General features: G+C 44.2%; 1 protein-coding gene across 8 annotated transcripts in view; it reads left to right on the top strand.

Annotated features, from left to right (window-relative positions):
- FUBP3 (far upstream element binding protein 3) overlaps window positions 1-19,530 on the top strand; it is a 65,961-nt gene that overhangs the window by 14,442 nt on the left and 31,989 nt on the right. For 5 of the 8 annotated variants that reach the window (XM_033138299.1, XM_033138298.1, XM_033138295.1 and 2 more), the window contains exons 2-7: window positions 2,083-2,188; window positions 14,304-14,354; window positions 14,931-14,964; window positions 16,940-16,986; window positions 18,177-18,248; window positions 19,304-19,361. In XM_033138299.1, coding sequence (XP_032994190.1) covers window positions 2,086-2,188; window positions 14,304-14,354; window positions 14,931-14,964; window positions 16,940-16,986; window positions 18,177-18,248; window positions 19,304-19,361 — 365 coding nt within the window. In that variant the 5' untranslated portion in view covers window positions 2,083-2,085. The remainder of the gene's footprint in view (window positions 1-2,082; window positions 2,189-14,303; window positions 14,355-14,930; window positions 14,965-16,939; window positions 16,987-18,176; window positions 18,249-19,303; window positions 19,362-19,530) is intronic. The other 3 variants (XM_033138303.1, XM_033138302.1, XM_033138296.1) reach the window with 1 other exon arrangement.

The following is a 19,530-nucleotide window of genomic DNA, read 5'->3' as shown; positions in this document are numbered from 1 at the left end:
GGAGACTGGCTAGGCCACTACAGGACCTTAATGTGCTTCTTCTTGAGCCACTCCTTTCTTGCCATGGCTGTGTGTTTTGGGTCATTGTCATGCTGGAATACCCATCCTTGACCCATTTTCAATGCCTTGGCTGAGAGAAGGAGGTGCTCACCCAAGATTTGACAATACATGGTCCCGTCTATCGTCCCTTCAATGCGGTGAAGGTGTCCTGTCCCTTAGCAGAAAAACACTCCCAAAGTATAATACATCCCCCTCCATGTTTGACGGTGGAGATGGTGCTCTTGGGGTCGTAGGCAGCATTCCTCCTCCTCCAAACACGGCAAGTTGAGTTGATGCCAAAGAGCTCGATTTTGGTCTCACCTGACCTCAACACTTTCACCCAGTTCTCCTCTGGGTCATTCAGATGTGCATTGGCAAACCGCAGACATGTGCCTGTACATGTGCTGTCTTGAGTAAGGGGCTCTGCAAGGTCTCAGCCCTTCACGGTGTAGTGGGTTACCAACTGTTTTCATGGTGACTATGGTCCCAGCTGCCCTGAGATCATTGACAAGTTCCTCCCCCCCCCCCCCGTGTAGTTCAGGGCTGCTTCATCACCGTTCTCCACGAGATGAGATCTTGCATGGAGCCCCAGACCAAGGGAGGTTGACAGTTATTTTGTGTATCTTCCATTTGCGAATTATTGCACCAACTGTTGTCACCTTCTCACCAAGCTGCTTGGCAATAGTCTTGTAGCCCAGTCCAGCCTTGTGCAGGTCTACAATCTTGCCCCTGACATCCTTGGACAGCTCTTTGGTCTTGGTCATGGTGGCTACTTTGGAATCTGCTGGATTGATTGCTTCTGTCAACAGGTGTCTTTTGTACAGGTACTGTAACGAGCTGGGATTACAGGTAAAACCTCTCCCTTACAGCAGGTGCTTATAATCTCAGCTCATTACATACAGTGAAGATACCAGGTACTGTAGCCTGCCATCTGGTTGGTTGATAGAGGATCAGATACCATTAAAATTATGGACTGGTCATTTAGCAGGGGATCAAATACTTTCCTCCCTCACTGTAACTGGGCTTCCTAGTAACCTTTTTGGCATGTGACATCAATTCAGTTTCTTGGTTGTCAGTGTGGGGTTGGTTCCCTCTGGCAGAGCCATCAAAATGTCATTGTTCTTTTGCACTACTGGCCCTTTGAAACAACAGTGAAACTGTATCATGTTGCTCCCATCGCCCCTCCCTGCTGCACCATACCCTCTGGGTGGACACTCCCTGCATACCCCACCACACTTGTGACTTGTACACCTCCCATGTGGAGGAGACCTGCAGCTGACCATGGCTGAGTTGTGAGCTGGACTATGGTCCTATGTGCTCCTAAAGCAGGGGGTCAGCAAGCTTTTTCAGCAGAGGGCCAGTCCACTGTCCCTTAGACCTTGTGGGGAGCCAGACTATTTTTTTTTTTAATGAACGAATTCCTATGCCCCACAAATAACCCAGAGATGCATTTAAAATAAAAGGGCACATTCTACTCATGTAAAAACACGCTGATTCCCGGACCATCTGCGGGCCGGTTTTAGAAGGTGATTGGGCCAGACCCCTGGGCCTTAGTTTGCCTGTTGCTCAACTGTTAACAGAATCTAGGAAAGGCGCCTCTAATTAATTTAGTCAGGAAAATGGGCATGGGCAGCGGGAGAGTATGATGTTGCAGTGACCCTGGAGGGGTGCAACTTGTTATGTCTTTCCACTTCCATAGGAGCAGACCCACCCAGGTCCCAGGTAATCCGTACTGTGCTCTGGTTGGCTCAGTCCATTAACTAATCAGTTCCTTCTCCTGGCTTTATAAACCTGCCACCATCTGCATAGCCTCCTCTTGGATTCCGTCTCTCATTCATGCTGCATCATGTGTCTTTTGGTCTCGCTCTTGCATTATGAAATTTTGATTCCCCACCCTGCAATATATATATATATATATATATATATATATATATATATATATATATATATATATATATATTGCTGTTTCTTGCTGTTTCAGCCACATAAGAAGTAAACTAGTTTGCTCGTGTTGTTCCAAACTTCTTATTTCTTTCTCTACAGCAAATGGCTGCTAAAATTGGTGAGATCCCTCACTTGAATAATTCCACACCGCTTGTGGACCCTTCAGTGTACGGTTACGGAGTAAAACGGCCCCTGGATGATGGAAGTAAGTCTCCTCCATTTTCTTCTGTTTTGCCTTTTGATACTTGCTGTTACTTATAGTATTTTGGGGAGGGGGTTGGTGGCATGAGGTCTGTTTCCAAAGGAGAATGGCAGCTGAAATGGATAGAATATGTAGAATCGGCAAGTTTTGACAAAATCAGAGATAAGAGACTGATTTTTAAGAAGATTGGAAAACGTTTGCAGAATGCTTTAAAACTCAATGTAAAAAAGGTTAACACAAATAGGATTTGAGTAAGAGTAGCAGTAGGGGTGAACTTTTTGTTTTTATTGTGAGATAAGGTGAAGGTATAGAGTAAGTATAATATGCAGCATAATTTGAAATTTTGAGGGAACCATGGAGGGAGGGAGGGAGGGGAAGTTGTAGGAGGAATGATGGATTGCTTAATTTGAAATGTTGTTCATTTGTTACAATTTATAAATAAAATTATTTTTTTAAATAAGAAGATTAACACTGGAATGCCAGAAGTGATTAAGAGAATAATGTCTTCCACAGTCACTATGTCTGGAAAGCCACTTTATTCTTTTTCCAGACAAAACAGAACCGTGGTAGTTAAACGTCACTGATCAAATCTTTGCACCTGGCAGACAGGGCTTGTCAAATGACAAGTAGGTTTTGGCAGTGCTGATGAAGCTAGATTGAATGTTCCCTTGATTAATTGATGGTGAAATTCAGTTGAAGCTGTGCCTGGGAAGTGAGGGCAGGGGAGAGGGCAGCAGGAGTCTGCTGGTTCAAACCCAATGGCTGCAGAGTTAGGTATGCCCTATTGGTCTGTTGGTTTCCATAGGCTGATATACCCCTAACTCATTATGTGACTGGCCTGACTGTGTGTGGGACCATAGATAGGTTGGCTGGTGAACCCCATTGAGCTTGCTGATGTTAACTCAAGTGATCAGAACATAATAAGAGCCCTGGCCCATTTAGTCCAACCTTCTGTTCTTATAGTGGCAAATCAGTGGGAAGCCCACAAGCAGGAGCTGCGTGCAACAATTCTCGCCTCCTGAGATTGGTATTCGAAAGCTTACTGCCCCGACTAAATGTGGTCTGTTTAACCTGTTGTGATTTTAAGATGGTCTCCAGTTTAATACCCCCTTAAAAAAACACCTATTGCCTGGGTTTTGAAGAGCCGGGTGTGTTGAGACTTTTTTCTGCATCCCTCAGTTGCATCCAGGGATTCCCAGAAAACCCCTCTTGGAGTGGCATCCACTGCAGCCACATTAGGGGCTGCATTCAGAAATAAGTTTGCCAAATCACTGTTCTGTACTTTTCCGTGTATAAGACTATGTTTTTTTCTTTAAAAATCATCCCAATAAGTGGGGGTCGTCTTATACATGGGTAGTACATCGGGTGGACGTTTGATTGGTTGCTGCCGTGGCTGTCAGCAGCTATTGTGTACGTTATTTGTTGCTGCATCAATGGGTGGTGTTGATTGGCTGATGCTCCGTCAGTTGGGCAGGCGATAGGCCGCTTCTGATGGGACAGACGGGAGGCGGATTTTGTGGCCGGTGTGGGTGAGCAATTTTCTGCAGTCATCCCTTAAAAAAGCTCAACAACTCTGGGCCACCTCCCCCCATTTTCTTACATTTGAGTCCCCCCAAATAGGGGGTGTCTTATACATGGGGGGCATCTTATAGACGGAAAAGTATGGTATGTGCTTGGAAAACCTTGATTTAAAAACGAGAATGCATACCCTCATCACACACACACACACACACAGAGAGAGAGAGAGAGAGAGCGAGCCCAATATTGGAACCATTGGTGAGTTTGGGAAAGATTGGAGGGGAAAATAAGAGTGGCTTCAGAATGTAAAGTGAAATGTTTAAATGTTCTAAATTTTGGATATTGCTGCCCTGTTACAGGTTTTCAGAATGCTTAAGTTTACTTAGTGCAAACAAGAATTGGGGGATATTTGTGGGTACTTCAGATACTGTTGGACCCCAGCTCCCTGCAGCCACCAATAGTGGCCAATAACCAGGAATGAATCCAGTGATATCTGGAAGGCCACATGTATCCCAATATCTGATCTAAGTAACAGAATTCCCTGGTACAGTCGGGATGGAAGGATGCCTCTTAGATCAGGACTGGGGGACTGTTTCACCCTCCATATATTGTTAAACTCTCTACTCCTGTCAGCCGCAACTAGCCTGGATGATGGGAGTTATAGGACACTGGCAGGTCTCAGGTTCCCTATCAAACCTGTATTTCTGTGTATTAGTTCCTGAAGCTTGAGGCATATTTAAGTTCATGGTGTGTAAATGCTTTCGCCCTGTTGTCTGAGGCTAACTATGCAAATGTTCTTCTAGCTCACTGTGAGATCCTAAATGCATTGAAAGGATGTGCATTCTCTGGACTCTATTTGTCTCTTTTCTTCATTTGTAGTGAGTTTTACTTTATTTCTAAGCTCAAACAAAATAACTTTTATGGGGTGATCCCCCCCCCTTTCCCCTCTTGGCTTGCTACAATGTGCTCTCCATTTCATGGTTGGCAAAAAAAGACATTTTGAGTGTTTTAGTGGGCAGCAGCTCCCTGTAATTATTTCTGAAACAAAAACTTCACAAATGTATCAGACAACCCGACTAGGCACTGACTTAAATTATAATGCATTTCAGCACCAGTCAGCTATATGTGCTTGCTACGTTTTAACTTTGGTTGTCACATGGAACAGCTGGTGGCCCTGGAGTTGTTCAGTTATGACTGTGTTCGTCAAGGTTTCCTGGGCACATTTGTGAACTGTTGTGGTCCACACAAGCACTCAGCACAGCCAAGCACGCATGCTGCAACCTCTTGGCTGCAGGTTCTTCTTTCAAGCCTGATTTCAGCAAGGGAGAAGACAGCCCCCGATTTGTTTGATTTTATTAAGTATTTTACCATTACCATCATTTTATTTGCAGTCAACAGACTATTCAAGCAATCAATAACCATTTTATAACAATTGACAATAACATAGATTCAAATAAACCATTAATACAACTGCAAAACTCAGAATTCATAGAATCGTAGAGTTAGAAGTTAGAACCTGAGGGTCATGTAGGAATCTCAACACGCTGTCTCCCATCCAATGTGAAACCATACTTGACCCTGCTTAGCTTTGAAAATGTAGAGAATCTGCTACACAATGCACCCCTTTCACCCAGATCCCAAGCCTTCTGTGGAGGCTGTTGCTGATCCCTGTTCTATTCATTTATTTATTTGATTTCTTGCCCACCCTTTACCATAGAGCCCCAGGGCAGGTTGCAACAATATATACGATTATAAAACAAGTAAAATGGTTGCCACCACAACGAAGTATGCAAACAAACAGTTCCTTAAATAAGAAGAGTTAAAAGTAACTCCAAGAAAGATGCAGACTAGTTAATGAAAATCTTCACTTGAAAGAGAAATAAGGAGAAGGTTCCACAGCTGCCCCGGTGCTGGCAGGGAGCTAACTAGGATGTACCCCTAGCTGTATGATGATTGAGCTACCATGTGAGGTGAGGAAATTTCTCAAACCGGGAGATTATTCTGGTGTTCTGTTTTCTCCTTTTTGGGGGGTGGGGGAAAAACCACCTTTATTTCCTAAGTACATCTAGCTAGCATGGCAGTGCTTCAAAGTTTTTTCGTTATTAAAGCATGCTAAATTATATTGCTTTCAAATGCACTGGAAATTTAACCGCAGTGCAAATAAACCTGGAATTTTTTGCATCAGTGGGAAAAGTTCTGGGAACTTTTTGAATTGACATTTACCTATTTTGTTCCTGCTGAAGCTGTCTGGGGGGCAGGGGGACAACAAGAGAAAAAGGGGCCCTTGTCTTGCTTGCGTTCGAAATCTCATTGTTCCTTTTCTTCACCTCTGTTACTTGTGCATATTCTTGGGCCTGTTTTCCTAACCGCTGGGATGAGCAGCAATGAGCTTCAGTGTCAGATATGACTTTTAACAGCATACCTATTCATTTCTGTAAATAGGCAGCTGATTGATGGAGGATTATGTATGAGGCACTTAACAGCAGTGTGCTGGTTGTAACAAGTTCTTAGGGTGTTGGGGGAACAGGAGAACAGAGGGTGGAGGGGTTTTTATTGGCCATATTGAGGATGCAATCTTAACATCCACCTCCTTCCCTTAAAGTATCCTTAATGTACAGCAGCAGCTGGAATTGGCTGAACTGACCTGGGCTTGAAATGGAGCTGGGAACACAGAACAGATTCCCCCCTTTTTAAATTACATGCTGCAAAATGTGCCTGCCTTGAAACAAGCAGGACCTAAGAGCCTCAAAGACCACTGTGACCATGTCCCTTAGTGAAGGTAGTGAATATAGGAGCAGGTCAAAAAGTGGTCCAAGTCTGCTGTGGTTGGCCACTGTCCTCTTTTCAACACTTGTCAGAAATGTTTTCATTTAGACAAAACAAAAATGAATCCATCCTGTGGATGTTGCTTGCCTTTCTTCTGAGTAAATCTCAATTGATGTAGACTCAGACTTCTTTTTTGAATGATGGGGGCTGCTCCTGGAAAATGGGGCTGATTTTTATGCAACGTTTTCCCTTATTTTGCAGTAAAATGACAGCCGTTAAACTTAAAATTGTGCCCGCTAGATGTAAAAGTGGGGAGGGGAGAGAGTGCACACACGATGATGGGGGCTGCGAGTTCAGCCGACCCTTCTATTTCGGAAGCTGATGGGAAGTTTTTTTCTGCCTCAATAGTAAATGGCAGCTTGAATTCTGAACAATCCCCTCCCCGTTAAAAAAAAAAAGCCAGAGGTTTGCTTCTCTATTAGCCTAACTCTTTTCAGAGCAAAATGGGCTTGTTTGACAGCAAATAGAGCTTTAGATTGTCTGTACCTTGCAACCTTGGGCTCTGATGTTCTTTTAATTTATTTCCTCCACAAGGGCTGTCAGGAAGGATAACTGCCTTCTAGTCTTAACTGCTTGCACATGCTTCCATGTCTTGCAGGGTTTGTGTTATAGAGGGGAGGAAAAAGATGATCTTTTGAACATGTTTTTCTTAAGGTTGCTCTGAATCTGGCAGAACCTTGACATGAGATAGTGGACTGTGATACAGGTGTGTGTATCACATTTGAATGCCTCCACACCCTGTTCAAAAATGAGAAGAGACAGGTGCTCTTGCAAGTAGGAAACTAGTTCTGGTTCTGACTCAGCCTTCTGTTCCTTGATGCACTTATTTTCTACTTGCAGCGATTGAAAAAAACAAATATTTAAAAATCTGTGGTCCTTTAAAAGTTTGAGCCAACTGTGGGTTGAAGTAGTATGATCTGTTCATATGTAGGCTTAGGTCCATTAAGTTCAGTGAGTCTACTTTGAGCAAAACTTAGTTGGATTCAATACCAATCACTTCCTTCTCTCTCATTATAGGAAACCTGTAGAACCCTTGTTGTTCAAGTACTGTACATATTTTATTGCTCTAGCCAAAGGCCGTGACAAACTTGTATTAGGTAATAGTATTAATAAAAGAATACAGAAAATATATCCATGATATAATAATCCGTAATAAAAATAAAGACATTGCCAAGTTCCTGAGCACTAAAACAGTTTCCCTTGTGCATATCTTACCGCTCCAATATTATTTTGCCTTTTTAAAACCTAATTTGCGAACATACATGCTATACTAGAGAGAAGAAAAAGGGAAAAAGGAGTAATATGAAATTACTATAAATTGTTGTAGTGATTTGGAAGCTTAATCTGAAATCATACTGAATGCGTTTATTGGTGCCTCTGGTTGTTGGCATCCGTCTGTCCCGGGAGACTATGGAGGTGTGTGCCTTTGGGGTTGAAGTCAAACTGTTGGAAGGTTGCAGTGCCTGCTGTGGCTGTAGAAACTGATATGGGAGAGACATGTTTTGTTGCAGTTGGGGCAGATGAAGGCATCTGGTTGTGCTGCTGCAGATGCACGGTGACATTTCTTCTCTCTGCACTCCTCTCAATGGTCATTCCTCCTCTGGTCACTACTATGTATACACAACCTGACTGTCAGTCTCCAGGCACTGTGGCTGTCTGCAAAGGATTCTCACTTGGCCAAGTTGATGTTGCCAGCCTTCATGTCTGCAAACGTGACATGAATACAAATGCAAAATACCTCCCTGTGTATGGGACCTTGTTGTAGTGACCATCCAAGACTACAGGGGGCATCACTTAGAAACACAGTTCAATGAAAGCATTTCTTAAGGAAACTAGTCAGAGTTAGATAACTGGCTCTAGTTCGCAAAAGTGGATACCAAGGGGGAAATTTTGTGTTTCTAATTAGTTGTAGGTCCTTTCTGGATTATATTCAGAAGAGCCAATCCCTTAGTTGACACTTATCAAAGTCAATGCAGAGCTCAGTTCTTGAAAATAGTACTAGTCCAAAACATCTTGACAAGCTGCTTTCTGGAGTTGGTTATCACTCAATTCTGTATAGCACAATGCAGGAAGAGACTCAGTAGGCATAGTAGCATTTTTTAAGATTAACTGAGTGCAGTCTGCTCTTGCCTTAATTGTTGACTGCCTGGATTCTGTATGAAGAAGAGCTGCTGATGTGATGGTAGAGAGCAGTTCTATTTTTCTAGAAAAAGAGGTGCTGGAACTCACCAAGAATGCCTCCCTTGTTCTCTTATAATGGCAATGGTGCCCACTTGAGAGGTGCCAGAACTGAGTTCCAGTGAGTTCCAACTGGGAAAAAAGCTCTGATAGAGAATATAGCTTCCTAAAAAATATTTTGCACAGTTTCCAAAACTTTAATGGAGTTCGAATCAGAGCCCCAGATTTCAATGCTATACAGAACATTTGATTAAGCACTTGCTACCAAATATATTTAGGGCAGTTTCATAGAATCATAGAATCATAGAGTTGGAAGAGACCACAAGGGCCATCTAGTCCAACCCCCTGCCAAGCGGGAAACACCATCAAAGCATTCCTGACAGATGGCTGTCAATCAGCTGCCCTCCCTTATTGTAATAAAACTTCACCAATGTCCCTATGGTTTTCTGTGCTTTTAATTGCACTGCCTGCATTTGACACTTCCAACAGAGGGCTTCACTAAAGAGTATACCCAGGCATCTAAGTGAGCAAGTTTGTCCTACGGCTTCCTGATCTGAACACCATTTATACCTAGGACTGTGTTTGCCAAAAATAATGAGTAATTTATAGATAGCCCTTCCTGTTTACATTATGTGCTGAACACCTCCAAGAGATATTTGAGGCCCAGTTGGGAAAGGAGCACTAAATCATCTGTCTACATTAATATTGAGATATTTCTGTTCCTTATTACTAGGGAAGGGGAATTTGCGTTGGCACCAAATCATTAATATGAAAGTTTAAAAGAGTGGGAGCCAGAATGCAAGCTTGTTTCACTCCTCATTACATTTTAAAAGCATCAGTCATATCGTCATTTAAACATACTCTGACCGTTATTTCTATATTGCTGAATAGTTCTTGGATCAATAGTAGAAGTTTGCTGTCAATGTTAGCAATTTGAAATTTTCAACACAGTCTGTTTCGAGAATCGATGTGGGGTGTGTGTGTTTGTGTGTGTATGCAATACTTGTTCCACCAGCAAAACATTTTGTCCCAAAGGAACATCACTGCACTAGAGTGCGCATAAACAGGTGATGATTGCCCAGTAGATTTCATCATTTGGATGAGTTTCTTTTAGTGCCATCATAGTGTTGGATCCCTGTGTTGCACAGCATTGAAACTCGCGAAGCTGCTAGTGTTTAAGAGCCCCTCTGTCCTCTGGTTCAGTGTTTCCCAACCTTTTTCCAACCATGGCCCTCTTCCAACCTTGTTTCCTTCGTGTGCCCGACCCACAGTGTAGCCAAGGGGGAAGAGGGCTAGCTGCCCCACAATAAGTAAAAATCAATACAAATATGAGGTTCTGCCCTCCTAATGAAAGCCTGCCCCCGAATAAAAATCCTGGCTACGTCCATGCCCCCCCTCTGCCCTGCCGGTAGAAAGGAAGCTATTTAAATGTTTCGTTTGTAAATAGAACATTTTTTATTTGTAATTTTTATAATTTATACAAAATACAATTGCATAAAATGATAGAAACATAATGAAATATTGTTGAAGCTAAATAACATAGAATCATAAAGCTGAAAGGGACCCCAAGGATCATCTTTCTAGTGAAACCCCCTGCAATGTAGGAAACTCAGCTAAATCATCTATGCCAGGTGTCCATCTGAGCCCTGCTTAGAATCCTCCCAAGGAAGGAGAGTCCAGAACCTTCGAAGGGAGAATCATCTTCCGTATATTATTAAAAGTAAGCAACACTCATTTGACCCTAGTTATTTGATACAGAGGAGGAAACCTATGGATACAGTCCAAAAGGCGCAAAGAGAGTTATGTATATATGGAAAAAAATTAAAAAGCAAGTGGTCCTCACTGACCTGGTGCAAAAAGATATTGTCATCCGGAGGAGCCCTGGCTGCCTAGATAAAACACTGTAGCCCCACACACCGTTACCTCAGAGTAAGGCCCACTGAACTCAGTGCAGCTGTCTGCTGAGTAGACACTTAGTTATTTACTAGGTGCAAGTCAGCAGCACCAGACGACCCCGCTCGGCTAGGCACTGAGGTCAGAAACAAACCAGGACTGTTCAAAGAAAATGCATGTGGCAAAAAGGAGTGCTAGACCCTAGTGGGCCTCCCCCTTACCCACTTGTGATTGGCCTCCCCCCTTCACTTCTCACTTCCCTCTATGGCCCCCTAGCCTTGTGCTGTGGCACCCCCATTTATGCACTTTTCACCTGTGGTGCCAATATGCTGGGGGGGGGGATATGGCCCCCAGTTGGGAAACACTGCTCTAGTGGATAGAAGACAGCCCAGAGCATCCCTTTAATCCTCTGTGGTCCTGGGTAGAGAAGAGCAGGCATGGATTTGGGGTGATGAAAGCTAGCAAGCTCCCCCCCCCCCAAATCCTAGCATCTCAATTCTCCACAATTTAAAAAAGACGGTTGCATCACTCGTAGATTCCTGCTCTGGCCACCGGCTTCCCCTCTCTGTCATACACTGCTTCCATGAGATTGATCAGAAGCCAATACGAGCTCCTTCAGTTCTCAGTGGGAACTTTCAAAAGGCATATCAGGGTGTTGATTGCTCAGTGGCAGCTCCCATTCTAAGAGATGCAGAGCAATAATAATATCGGCACTTGGTTGATGACTTTGGGGGCCTGTATTGTCAGGAAGTGATTTATGCAGAGCAGAAATGGATTGGCCATCTTTTCGCCTGTTGTATTTATTTGCCTAAAATACGTATTTAATCAGAGACCGTGATGAGCTTTGGTAGTATTTTATCACTCCTCAGTTTCGTGTTGTGTGTGTGTCTGTACCTGCCCTTTCAACACCACTTTGATTCCTAGGTTGGCCCACTTAATCTCAGGTTAAAAATAATATGTGCGTGCCCAGGGTAGCGGTTTGGCGAAATTTATCTCATTGAAGTTTAGTCTGTTTGCTTTTGAACAACCTTCTTGGCAAGGAGATGCAATTGAAATGGTTTCTGCCAGTTGTTATATCTCAGCAACTCATTTTTGTGAGACGTTCTGCTAAGGTTCTGCTTGTATGAGCATAAAATGGGATATGTTGTGTGCTTCCTACTGAGCATGCCCCCCAAACCCCCATTTTTGGGTGAGCAAGTGGATTCTGTGTGATTCATATAGCCTTAAGGTACAAACCATTGTATGAACAAAGGAAGCTGCTATATACTGAGTCAGACCCTTGCTCCAGCTTACTAAGTATTTTCTACACTGCCTGGCAGTGTTTCTCCCTGGTTTTAGTCAGAGGATCTTTCACAGCCCCACCTGGAGATGTTGGGGATTGCACCCGGGATCTGCCTGCAAAACAGTCGCTCTACCCACTGAGCTGTGGTGCTTCCCCTGAAAATGAGCTAAGATTCCAGTCCTCATGGTTCAGAATTGAAGGCTGATTTAAACAGGGACATAGGGAGCTTCCTTATATTAAACCAGACCACTGGTCTGTCTAACTCAGTATTGTCTGTGCTAACTGGCAGCAGCTATCTAGGGTTTCAGACAGGACGTCTCTCCCAGTCCTACCTGCAGATGCTGCTGGGGATAGAACCTAAGACTTTCTGCATGCAAAGCAGGTGCTCTGCCACTGACCTATGGCTCTTCCTGTGTTCACAGTTGTTGTATGGGCAGGTATCATCTCTAAAAGTTAAGTGACAATTTTAGGTTTGTTCATGTTGGTCAAGAAATGACTCTTCCCCGAAACTGCAGATCCAACAAAGTGGCCTGGAGTCCATGGAAGCTAATGCAATGAGTCTTTAAGGTGCCAGGAGACTCTTCAGGTGGTATCTAAATTAGGCATGTAGTAGGCCCCCTGAAAAGGGACCCAGGTGGCGCTGTGGGTTAAACCACAGAGTCTAGGGCTTGCTGATCAGAAGGTCGGCGGTTCGAATCCCTGCCACGGGGTGAGCTCCCGTTGCTCGGTCCCAGCTCCTGCCCACCTAGCAGTTCGAAAGCACATCAAAATACAAGTAGATAAATAGGGACCGCTCCAGCGGGAAGGTAAACGGCGTTTCCGTGCGCTGCTCTGGTTCGCCAGAAGCGGCTTTGTCATGCTGGCCACATGACCCGGAAGCTGTCTGCGGACAAACGTCGGCTCCCTTGGCCTATAAAGCGAGATGAGCGCCGCAACCCCAGAGTCGGACACGACTGGACCTGATGGTCAGGGGTCCCTTTACCTTTAGGCCCCCTGAAACTCATAGACTCTAGTCCACTTATTTGTGTGGGCATACTCCTTGAGTTTGATGTATTGTTGGATCTCTTCTTTTGTTCTAGATCAATTATATATGTATTCAAAGCCTCACAACTGGAGGAGTTAATGTAATTATTGTAGATGCTAAATAGCTTTCTGGAGTGCAACATAACTTCCCACCGCCACTGCTCTGCCTCCCCCTCCCCTGGCCAATCTGCACTGGGTGTTCTTCCACCACAATTTTCCGGAACAGATGCAGGGGTGAAGTAGGGTGGAGAGAAGTTACGTTGCACTTGAGGAAGTTGTTCATAATTTAGTTGGACACAACATGTTGTCCCCCCCCCCCCCCGGTAGCTCTGCCACTGTCTCTTATTTGCAATTCAGCCCTTTGATGTGGGAGAGATTATTGCGCTCAGTGGGGAGGGGGAACTCCTGGATTCAACATTGTCACTTGAGGCTCAGGTGACCTCAGTGAACGGAATGCCTTTCTTCCGTTTGAACTGGCTCACTAGCTGTGGCCCCTTTTGGAGAGAGATGATTTGGCCACTGTACTCCGTGTTCTGGTAATTTCCATATTGGATTATTGCAATGCGCCCTACATGGGGCTGCCCTTGGAAACTTCAGTTGGCCTCAAATGTGGTGGCCAGATTGCTGGCTGGGGTTCCCTTCAGATCTCGTATAACCCTTGTTTTTAAATAATAATAATAATAATAATAATAATAATAATAATAATAATAATAATAATTAATAATAATTTATTTGTACCCCGCCACTCTGGGCGGCTTCCAACAAAGATTAAAAATACATTAAAATAGGTGTATTTGTTTGTTTCTGGACCCAATTCAAGTTGCTCACATTAGTGTTTAAAGCCCTAACTAGCTTAGACACCAAATACCTGAAAAACCAGACTCTCCCTAGTGTTAAGCTCCCACGTTGTGGGTGCATATGGTGCCTTCACTATGCATCTTCCGGCGAATGCAGAAGACACATCACCTTACCCTGGCTTTTGGCACAAAGAATCTTAGAATGGTAGAGTTGGAAGGGACCCAAAGTGTCATCTATTCAACCCCACTGCAAATGCAATAATAAGTTGTGTATACTTGAGACATATATATTTTTAGGATACACCTCTTTTTTGTAATTTTAAGTTGTGTTAAACTGTTTCTGATATCATGCAATATTGTGTTTTAGCATTAAGGTTGTGTTTTAATAATTGTAACCCAACCAGGGACCTTAGGGTGAAGGGCAGGTAATAAATTGTAGTGACAACAACTAATGGAAACTTTCCAATTGGGGTATGTGTGTGCACGTACAGAAGACAACCTTGCACATGGCTCTTCCCCTGGTCGTATTGAGTAGAAATGTCATAGCACATAAAACTTGGTGATGATGCAAGGTTCTTTAACAGCCCTATTCCTTTAACAGGTCTTCGGGTAAATTGGCTCCATGGAGCACAGTTAAGAGAGACCCAGAGAAGTATGTTGCAAGTCCCCCCTCCCAAACCCCTCCTCAAGCTCTCTCTCTCTGTTCTCTCTCAGTGCGTTTGATTAGACTAAATCCTTCCAAATCTCTTGTGTATTATGGCTTCTTCTTCTCCCCACCTTTTAAATGCTGTACCAATCTGCTTGATCTTTTATTATTATTATTATTTTTTACATTGGGTTTAATTTGGGGAGGTTGGGGTGGGCTGCACTTTTCTAGGGATTCTGGGATCCTGAGGTGCTGGATTTCTCCCCCTCCCCATGCCTCTCACCGCATGGGAGCAAGGCGGATCAATTTCCTATCCTGCGTTCAGCTGGACACTTCGCTTCTCCGCTGTTGTTGATCAAGAAATCCCCTCCTGTTTCTTGTTCCACGTAACACATTCATTTCAGCCACTGAACCCAAATTGCTGTTTTTTAGCGCTGCTTCTCCTTTATTTTCTCTCTCGCTCTCTTTTCCCCCCTTGATGAAAATGGTAAGAACTCTTTTTTCCCCCTGCTATAGAGATGAAGTTAGTTTATCCGTACTAATGCTTTGATTTTTTTCTTTTCTCTCTCTTCTCCAACACAGTAGGTAACCAGTTAGGGGCCCTGGTACATCAAAGGTAAGCAGTGGGTTATGTTTTATTATTTATTGATCACTTCTAATTGTTTATTGATCTGCCATCTGTACTGGAGTGTTAGAGAGTCAGAGGTTGAGAACGTGGCAGAACTGCGTAGGCTCAGTTTCTCCTCTTCCCACATGCCCCCGCTACAAGACTGAAGTTTTCTGCTTGCGTTCCTGGATATTGCATGCATTTGTTTGGAAAGATATGAGGCACGTGTACGCAGTGGGTAACGCAGAAAGGAAGGTCTACATTGAATTAAATGTTGTGTCTTGGGCCGAGATTTATGAAGCTGCTTAGGGTAGCCAAATGGAGTTTGGAAAAACCCCACAAAAACCTTGAAACAACAGATTTTTGTGCCAAAGCATAGGCTCCTTTTGAAAGGCTATCAGTAAGAGTGTTGTTTTTGTATGTGTATGCACAGTATCAGACGATTCATCTATCTAGAGCAGTATTGTCTACTCTGACTGGCAGTCCTACATGAGAATGCTGTCAGGATTGGAGCCTTGAGAACTTCTGTATGCACCACAGGTGCTTTGCCACTCAGCTATGTCTCTCCCCAAATAGGAAGTTACCTTTTACCATGAATCCATCTAACTCAGTATTGCCTTCTCTGACTGTCAGCAGCTCTCCTATGTGTTAGGCCAGAGGACACCCCTATTCCTATTACTAAGTTACTTATTTGGTGAAATGGTTCACTGCTTGAAAGTATAAAAACCCTCGTAGTGGTTTACAAAAAAATCCTACCTGGAGAATGCTGTTGGGAGAGCTGTGGCTCTTCCCAGTTGATTTAGAAAGCAGGTTGCCGTGTAGCATGATGTGTGTTCTGGTGGTACAGTCCTACCTCGGATTACAGATGCTTCAGGTTGTGCGTTTTTGGGTTGCGCGCCACGCCGACCCCGGAAATACCGGAATGGGTTACTTATGGGTTTCGGTACTCACACATGCGCTGAATCGCAAGCAGCGTGTGCGCAGATGCAGTGCTGCGGGTTGCAAACGTGCCTCCCACACGGATCACGATCGCAACCTGAGCGTCCACTGTATTCAAGAACTGCAAGCCCAAAGCCATCCCCCGCCCACCAGATGTATACTCAAAAACAGCCTGCCTTTTGGGATCCCAGCCTAGTTTTTGCCTTTGGAATAGGATCCTGGGCACAACCTACTTTGAGGTTGTTGTTTTTCCACAATCAGCAATATATAAGTTTTCTATTACTTACTTCCTCTCCTTCTCAGTCAGGGGTCAGCAACTATATTCTGAAGAAAAGAAATGAACGAATTCCTATGCCGCACAAATAACCCAGAGATGCATTTTAAATAAAAGCACACATTCTATTCATGTAAAAACACCAGGCAGGCCCCACATGTAACCCAGAGGTGCATTTTAAATAAAAGGACACATTCTACTCATGTAAAAACACCCTGATTCCTGGACTGTCCGTGGGCCAGATTTAGAAGGCGAATGGGCCAGATCCAGCCCCCGGGCCTTAGGTTGCCTACCCCTGTTCTCAGTAGATGGGCTAGCTGTTAATTTGCAGCCAGCCAAACTGAATCAAACCCCTGCAAAATCCTGGGCAAAGAAGTGTCCTTTCAACTGGCCTGGTAAACTCAGCAGCATTGGTGCCAAGGCATCTTTAGACTTGGTGCACCATTACATTGAAAAGCCCATGCCCATGTCTGTAATGTGCTTCATGCCCTGAGATGGGGCAAGAGTGTTCCCTTCCAGACAGCACTTAAGGCATGGGCTGACTGGTTTGGGGGCACCTTTCCAGACACCCTTGTAGGAAGCTGGTAGGGGCTACTGGCTAAAAGCTCCATTCTTCATCAGTCAGTTTTCAATAACATTGGAACTAGTTCCTGCTTCACTTTCTTTTGATAGAAACTCAATTTCCTAAATGTCCTGTGACAGTTGATACTATTGGAAAAGGCGACAATGTCTATCTGTCGTGATGAGTCTCCCCTTTTCTCTTTTCTTCAGGGTAATAACCGAAGAATTCAAAGTGCCTGATAAAATGGTTGGATTCAGTAAGTATTCTGGTTTGCAGCAATTTTTCTCTTTCCTTCATACGGGGCCTTTGTGAACACTCCTTCCATCTGAAGACTAATATATATTATGATAGGTAGTGCTCAGCATAACAGCGCAGATTTCTGTTAATGCTGCTGAGAACGTGGCAATTTCGAGGGAAATGCTTTTCACGTGAACCTTAAAATCAATTGAGGATAATTTAGTTACTTCCTGAGTGCTACAGTGGCCTGTAGTTAAAGACCTTGATGGCCAACTTTGCCGGTAATGTGCTGGGAGGGAGGGATTGGAGGGGGTGAGCAGAGGAGAAATGGTTTGGGGTCTATGTGTGTGTGGGAGGATGTACCATTGAAGGGCTATTTCAAGGGGGAGGGTGTGCAGCTTGTTGGTGAAGCATATGCTTGCCTGCTCAGAGTCCCGGGTTCAGGAGAGGAGCCCTGCTGGATCAGGCCAAAGGGGCCCCACCCAGTCTGGCTTCCTGTTCTCACAGTGGCCAACCAGGTGTCACTGCGACACGCACGCTGTGAAACCCACAAACAGGACCTTAGTGCAACAGCAGCACATTCCCCACCTGTAGTTCCTAGCAACTAGCACTCGGAGGTAGTGGTGGTAGAACATAAGAGGAGCCCTGCAGCTGGAGCCAGCCAAAGGCGGCTTATCTTTTCCAACATCTGGACCTCCCACTGATGAACCAGAAGCCTGTGGGAAGTCATCAAGCTGAGTGCACTCCCAGCAACTGGTATTCAAAGGCATCCTGCTTCCAGGCATGCAAGCAGAACTTAAGAGAAGCCCTGATGGATCAGGCTAGAGGCCCATCTAGTCCAACATCCTGTCCTCTCCAGATGCCCCAAAGGCCACAAGCAGGATGGCCTGCCAGCAGAATTTGAGACTTAGCTATTGGTTTAGCAGAGCTGGATGGGAGTGGTCAATTGTTTGTTGACTGAAGTTATCAGCATAGTTGCACTTAACAGATGGGTGGGCGGGGGACCTGAAACTTATGATTTCAGAGCATTATATCCTTACCTCATCTTCTTCCAGACATTTAAGTTTACAAATTCTCCCTACATAGATGTATGCAAAACTTCAGTCATGTGCTTATTCACATCTTGCTCTTGAAATAATAAAAAAACCCAGCAATATTCTAGTCTGTTGGCAGCAGCAAAATCCTGATCAATTCCAAATTTTATTTCAGTCATCGGCCGGGGTGGTGAGCAGATTTCTCGGATTCAGGCAGAGTCAGGCTGCAAAATTCAGATTGCGCCAGGTAAGGTTATTTCATCCCCTCACCACCTCCAGCTTCCCAAAGAACCAAGGCAGCACTAAGATTACACACGCCTGCTAGTCTTTTAGATTGGTATATTAAATATAAAATGGTCTGACCAACTTAAAAGCTAGGAAAATAGAAATGTTCTGTAAAACATCCTATTAGATTCCAAAAGTACTCTTCTGCAAGGCTCCTTGCCAGGGCCAGGGCCTTCTCCCTCTTCTTTCACAAGAATGATCAGTCCCAATGGGGGGGGGACATGCCCCACATTCCTCTCCCAAAATCACTTCAGTACCTTCCTTCCTCCCTAGAAGGGGGCAATCTAGAAACCGCTTTAAAAGCCCTGAACAATTTTGGAGCCATGGTGTTGTAGCCATTGTTAGTCCTACTCAGAGTTGACTCTGAGAAATCAATAAACTTGACCAACTCTCTTAGGTCCATTAATTTTCAAGGGGTCTACTCTTGAGTAGGGCTGACAGTGGATATTTCAACCTTGGTCCTAAGTTGTTCAATGCCAGGTGAGTTTTTTTTCCGTTGCTCACACTAGCTTTAGTATAAGCCTGGCATCACTCCATTCCTCGTGAGTAACAATATCAAGTCTAAAACAAGGACACTGAAGGATGTGTGCAGAATTTGCTTGCTTGCTTGGATGATTTATACAGGGGACAGAACTCAAGATTCTGTGCTTCCAAAAGCCAAACTCTGTTTTACACATAGCCAGGCAGAGTGTGTGTCCGTGTGTGTATGCTTTATTTATTTGAGTTAAGTTTACTAAGTTATTTGAGGCTTTGTAAATTAGTACAAGACTAATTTGCCTTGGACTTGGCTTGGTGGTGGATGAGCAGCCAGGTGTCACATGCTGTCGGCCAGGTGCTCCCATGAGCAGCCTGGCCTATTGTGTTCTGCACCAGTTGGAACTTCCAAATCAAGCCCAAGGGCAGCCCAACATAGAATGCACTTTTTTATTCAACCAGCTAGAAACTGATAGGCTGCTGAGAATTATCAGATACCCAGTACCTGTTGATCTTTCTTTTCTTTTGCTTTGTCTCTTATAGACAGTGGCGGGATGCCAGAGAGACCCTGCGTGCTGACCGGAACGCCAGAGAGCATTGAGTGAGTTTTTTTTAATTGGCATATACATTTATATAACATTGGTTGGCTCCACTTCTTCCCCTTAGTCCTCCTCCCTCTTCGTTTTTTGTTTTTCTCTTACCCTTTTTCTTCTCTTCAGTTGCTTGCTGTCCTCTTTATAGCCAGCATAGACTGACTCTGCTCCAAACAC

Source organism: Lacerta agilis, chromosome Z (assembly GCF_009819535.1).
Source record: "Lacerta agilis isolate rLacAgi1 chromosome Z, rLacAgi1.pri, whole genome shotgun sequence".
Lineage (NCBI taxonomy): Eukaryota > Metazoa > Chordata > Lepidosauria > Squamata > Lacertidae > Lacerta > Lacerta agilis.
Note: the sequence above shows the minus strand (reverse complement) of the source record. Positions and strands in the feature narration are given on the sequence as shown.